This window comes from Mandrillus leucophaeus, unplaced genomic scaffold, assembly GCF_000951045.1.
Source record: "Mandrillus leucophaeus isolate KB7577 unplaced genomic scaffold, Mleu.le_1.0 Scaffold93, whole genome shotgun sequence".
NCBI classification, from domain to species: Eukaryota; Metazoa; Chordata; class Mammalia; order Primates; family Cercopithecidae; genus Mandrillus; species Mandrillus leucophaeus.
In genome coordinates this window covers 3,947,725-3,953,186 of record NW_012110141.1, presented here as the reverse complement: position 1 = coordinate 3,953,186, position 5,462 = coordinate 3,947,725, and the positions used below count along the sequence as shown (strand labels likewise).

The window sequence follows — 5,462 nt, the reverse complement described above, 5'->3', positions numbered from 1 at the left end:
AAAAAAAAAAAAAAAAAAAAAAATTCCGAAGTCCTTCTAATTAATTATAAGGTCGTCCATGAACTGGCCTACCATTATTTCTCTGGTACATTTCCTAGCACTCTCTCCCTAGCTCACTACACTATAGCTAAAGCAGCCGCCTTGCTGTTCTTAGGACACACTGAGCATGCTTTCACTTATGGGGCTTTGGACTGGCTGTCTCCTCTACCTGAACATTGCTTTCCAGATATGCTCTTAGTGAGCTACCTCAACTCTTTACAAGGTTACCTTCTCAATGGGCTTCGTTGTGACTCTTCTATTTACATTAGTTAACTCTACCCACATTCTCCTCTCGATTCCCTAACTCCTTCACCTGCGCCATTTTTATTTCTGTAGCAATTATTGCCTTTTAAAATACTGCATAATTATAATTAAGCTTAATATTTCTCGTCTGTCTCCTCTACTAGAAGTTCCATGAGGGTGAATGCTTGTCTGTTTTGTTCATCTGTGTTTCACAAGTTTCTAAAACAGTACCTGGCACATAGTAGACACTCAATAGATACTTGCTGAATGAAGGAATAAATGAACAATAGAGCAATAATTAATTGTCATATGCCAGGTCTTACTGTAAGTATGTTTTATATCTTGTTTCATTTAAACCTCACCACAATCTGTGAGGTAGGTATTAATTATTCTTAATGCAAAGATAAAGAAAATAGGCTTAGAAAAGTTAAAGGTAGAACTGAGATTTGAACCAGGCAGTCTAATCCCAAAGCCTCTCAGTTTTTAAATTCAACCACCCTATGAAGTTAGGAAAATAGGTAAGTGGTTATGATTATTCTCATTTTCTAGATGACAGAACTGAGACTTAGAGATTTTAAGTAACTTTCTCAAGGTGAATGGGAACCTTAGGTTGTCCTGATGCCCTAAGTTCATGGGTTTGTTATAACCTGGCCTGGTGTCTCTCCTTGCCCTTTTCAGGGACTCCTTCCCTTCAATGCTCACTATTTTTCTATGTCTTCTCTTCTATGTCTAAGGCACTCCACAGTCTTTGTTAACCACAGAATTCTCTGTAGTAGTTTACCACAACCTAGTTCTCTTTGGTTGTACCTCTTCTTAGATCTCTTACTGCTATCCCTGACAAAAGGAAGAAAAACTGTCAACCTTCTCTCAAGAAAAATACACATACACATAACATCTAGACCACAATAGGCTTTAGCTAAAACTGATTAATTCTTGTCTTCAATCCTCTTGCAATAAAAAGATACCTTTCTACCATCCCATTTTCTGAGGTCTCACTAATTAATTGGTTAGTTATTATTAAATGTGTCAGTGAAGGCTTATAGATTATTTGTTTTTGCATTCATTCATTCATTCGCTCCATAGGCATTTTTGAGCACCTATTGTGTATAAGGCAGAATACTAAATTTTGTGGGGAATCAAAAATGACCTTTTTAGTACTATGCCCTCAAGACATTTCCAATCAGAGCCGGTGAGATTCAATTTGGGTATTTTTGTCTGAGTTTTCACTTTCCACTAGATTAATTTTTGAAAGGCCATGAGACTGCAGTTGCTACAGCCACTGTGTTGCCATGACAGGAGATCCTGTCTAGATTAGAGCAAACCCAGAAAAACCAGCTCAAGGAGGTAGAAAGAGAGACAGAGAGAGAAACTGGCTCCTGAGGACACAGTTTTAATCCCTGCATCAAGCTGTGCCTGAAGCTAACCCCACAGTAGTCTCTTTCCGTAACAAAGTCCAAAAAAGGATTTTCTTTTCACTTAAGTCAGTTTGAGTTGTGTTTTCTGTTATAAGCTTTTAGAATAGTCCTAATACATATAGGCCTTTCTAGTTATATTTTTAACATCCTGATATCTTTCCAGAGATAGCTTCACACACAAGGAGCCACCTTATCATCCTTCACTCAGTGCTGAAAGTGAGCATCTGGTCTGCCTTTGGGCCAATGCTAAATCTCTTCAACAGCATCCTTTACTGAAGCAACATTGTCCCAGAATCTGCTGAAGCAGCAAGAAAAAAGGTCAGCAGTAGGACCAAGCTGCCTATCTTCTTAGTTAGGCAGGAGTGCATTGCTATTGAGGCCAAATGGACTTACTAGAGCAAGGTGGCTGGAAACAACTGTTCTAGGAAGAACCCAAGGAAAAATCTCCAGGAACAGAAAATGTATGTGGGTTATATTCTGTAGTGCAAGTACTAAGGGAAGGGGGTGGTCTCAGAGGGTTAGCCAGTAGTACATTGCCAGAAATGGTAAGATGCAGAGGCTCCTGAAAGAGCCAGCATTTAGACATCTGTCATAACAAAGGACATTCAGTAGCTAAGAGATCATTTTAAATAGCACCAAATATTTTTTAAAGTTCCTATCTCTTAATCCCTCTTCCACCTTCCCTGATTAAAACATCATAAAGATGAGGGGCAGGAGAGGAGATGAAACAAAGAAAATGAAAGAATAGACAGTTTCTTCCTTTATTCTTCCCAATTATGAGTCAGGCCCAAGCTGAGGGAAAAAGAGAAGATTCAGTTGAATGAAAAATGGAATTTTTGATTTCAACTGGACTTTTGACATACCTGAATATCTAATTGTTCTAATATCTCAACAGGACTGGGAAGCTAAGGGATTTGCCAAGGCATGGGAAAAAGAGAATCTTTATGTTTGAAGAGTGATAGAAAAAATAAAGCTGTTCATTATTACATTCTACCATGTTTAGCCAATTAAACAAACAGGTTTTACTGGAGGTGGTTCTGTGGTATTCTAGAGGCTTATCTTGAGTTAGACCAAGCTTGTCCAAACTGCAGCCCACACATGTGACCCAGAACAGCTTTGAATATGGCCTAACACAAATTTGTAAGCTTTCTTAAAACATGAGAATATTTTTGCAATTTTTTATTTTTTATTTTTTAGCTCATCAGCTATCATTAGTATTAGTGTATTTTATGTGTGGCCCAAGACAATTCTTCCAATGTGGCCCAGAGAAGCCAAAAGATTGAATACCCCAAGTTAGACCATAAGAAATAGCACAATGCAAATTACCCTCATATTTACTATCATAATGGTTTCTCTAGAAGAATTCATGAGGAAATATCTCTATGAGCTTAGTATCGGGGTAGTTCTGCTTCTCTGGACCAAGTGTTGTGCTTTTATTCAGTTGGTATACCACATGAAACGGGGGTGTGAGTGAGAAAGATCCATTCTATGGAAGGTACTTTATTTATTATTCGTTATTTTTTGAGACAGGGCCTTGCCCTGTCACCCACGCTGGGTGCAATGGCATGAACATGGCTCACTGTAGCCCTGACTCCTGGGCTCAAGCAATCCTCCTGCCTCAGCCTTCCAAGTAGCTGTGACCACAGGTGCATGCCACCACAACTGGCTAAATTAAAAAAAAAAAAATTTGTTGAGATAGAGTCTCACTATGTTGTCTAGGCTGGTCTTGAACTCCTGAACTCAAGTAATCCTCTCACCTTGGCCTCCCAAAGTGCTGGGATTATAGGAGTGAGCCACCACACATGGCCTACAGGACATATTTTGTCACTGACAATGTTTACAATTGCTGATACATGTTGGTAATATGAAGCAGATCAACTCTTACTTTGTTTTATTGCAATTTGTATGTTTTCTACAGAAAATGCACCCCATCATTGCCTACAACCCACCCACGTAGACTGCTCATTCTGTGAATCATGTTTTACAGATGAACTTTGGCTACTGAAAGCTTAGAGTCAAACCTGTATGCCTCTTCCCTTGTCTACCAATACATTTTGTATATTAGGCCTCGGCCCTGGCTCCAATTTAGATTACCATTTTTCCCCTACTTTGTCCCTCTCTTTGACCTTTTAACTTCTATTCTTTGTGTGCATAACTTTGTAAGCCCAGTTAGATCCTTGTTGCAGCAATGTAATAAACAGAAAGGATGATATTCAATGCACATATCGAATCATCCTGTGTGTGTAGAATCACAAGTGCATTTCATTCTAGACACAAGACATAATTTTATACATTTCAAAATGCAGTAAATGATTCCTAGAATGCTATTTTAGAAACTTTCCTTAGGAAACAGCACCACGTGGCGTAACTCACCTACCCCAGTAGTGTGATCTCCCTTTGGTCCTGTGTAGGAAGTGGGAGTTTCTCCCCTCCTCCTGTGCCAGCTGCTCCGGTTTCTTTTCTCCTGAGTAAATGTACATTCATCTTGCTCGAAAGTACACTCTCCAGGTGGTGGTGGAAGTTTCTCTGCAAGAAAATAGCAGGTGTTGGAATTGGTGAGACTCTTTCAGTGACTCCGTGTTGCTAGCAGCCCACTCTGCATGTATGAATGTTGTCTGGCCATATGCCATGCGATGGAGAGGCAGCCCCCACTGGCAGCCCACCTACACGGAGCCATTGCTTCCGGCTAGAGCCTGCTAGAGCCTGCACTCCACTGCAGGTCCTACCATAGACGTAGAGAACCATCAGATATACAGATCTAAAATACTGGGCTACTTTGAGAAAAAACTTTCTCTGACTTGTGAATTTGTGTGAATTTCTTTTCATAAAGCTCTGGAAATTAGAGGTATATTGCCTTCATGAAAATATGGAAAATAATAAAATGGCATAATGCAGGCACTTTCTTCAGAAATCCTGGATGAGTGAAGGGTATCCTCATAACAACTCCACGGTTGCTTTGGAGGTGGGGGAGAATGTGAGAGTACTAAATGGACTCCTGGAGGCATAGCTGTGTGGAACAAATGACTTCATTTCTCTGTGCCTTAGAGTTCTTATCTGTAATGTGGGAATATTGATGGTAGTCACTTCATGGGTCTGTGAGGATTAAATGAGATGGTATGTGTAAAGCGATAATTTTGAATGTGATGTTCTCAATAATCAAATTTTAGAACTTATTTTGCCACTCAGAGGTTTATTTTCCTTTTCCCAAATCCAATGTTTATGTCTTTGAATGCTATCTCCAATACGTTCATAATTATTAGAATGGTACTTCCTCCCAATTTATTGGGGACTTCTCTGACTAAACTTGGTTGTACCTCCCTACATCCAGATTCTTAGCAAATTTTTCTAATAAATGGCTTGTTTCATATGTCTCTTTTGTGATCATTGTTTTACTTGATTTTATTTTACATACAGTACTAGTTAATGAAACCTCATTCTTCTATGCCTTGAGTGGAACGATTTTTACCTGGGTTGTCCTTGCAGTGCCTGGCAAATCAAGGGACTAAGAACAAATTGTCTTTTAATTAAATAAACATGGAGATTATTCTCCAGTGCCAGACTGATACCACGATTTGCCTGTGTGTCAAATAAATGGATGTCCTATGACGTAGGATGCAATGGTAATTAGCAGATATAGATCAATGATTGGGATTGAGTTATGCATCATTTTCTCATTAGACATAATGTATGGCACATGGCTAGCTACATGACTTTATTTTGCTACTATCATCATTGCTTGATCTATTGTTCCACTGTCATTTAATT

At 39.1% G+C, this 5,462-nt stretch overlaps 1 protein-coding gene across 2 annotated transcripts in view; it reads right to left on the bottom strand.

The window, feature by feature from the left end:
* MAMDC2 (MAM domain containing 2) overlaps positions 1–5,462 on the bottom strand; it is a 174,184-nt gene that overhangs the window by 43,962 nt on the left and 124,760 nt on the right. Inside the window, exon 11 of one of the 2 annotated variants that reach the window (XR_001004910.1) lies at positions 4,075–4,223. Coding sequence is in view for 1 of the 2 variants with exons in the window: in XM_011970153.1 (XP_011825543.1) it covers positions 4,071–4,223 (153 nt within the window). In the remaining variant the exon portion in view is untranslated. Of the gene's footprint in view, positions 1–4,070; positions 4,224–5,462 lie in introns of both variants that reach the window. The other variant, XM_011970153.1, reaches the window with a different exon arrangement.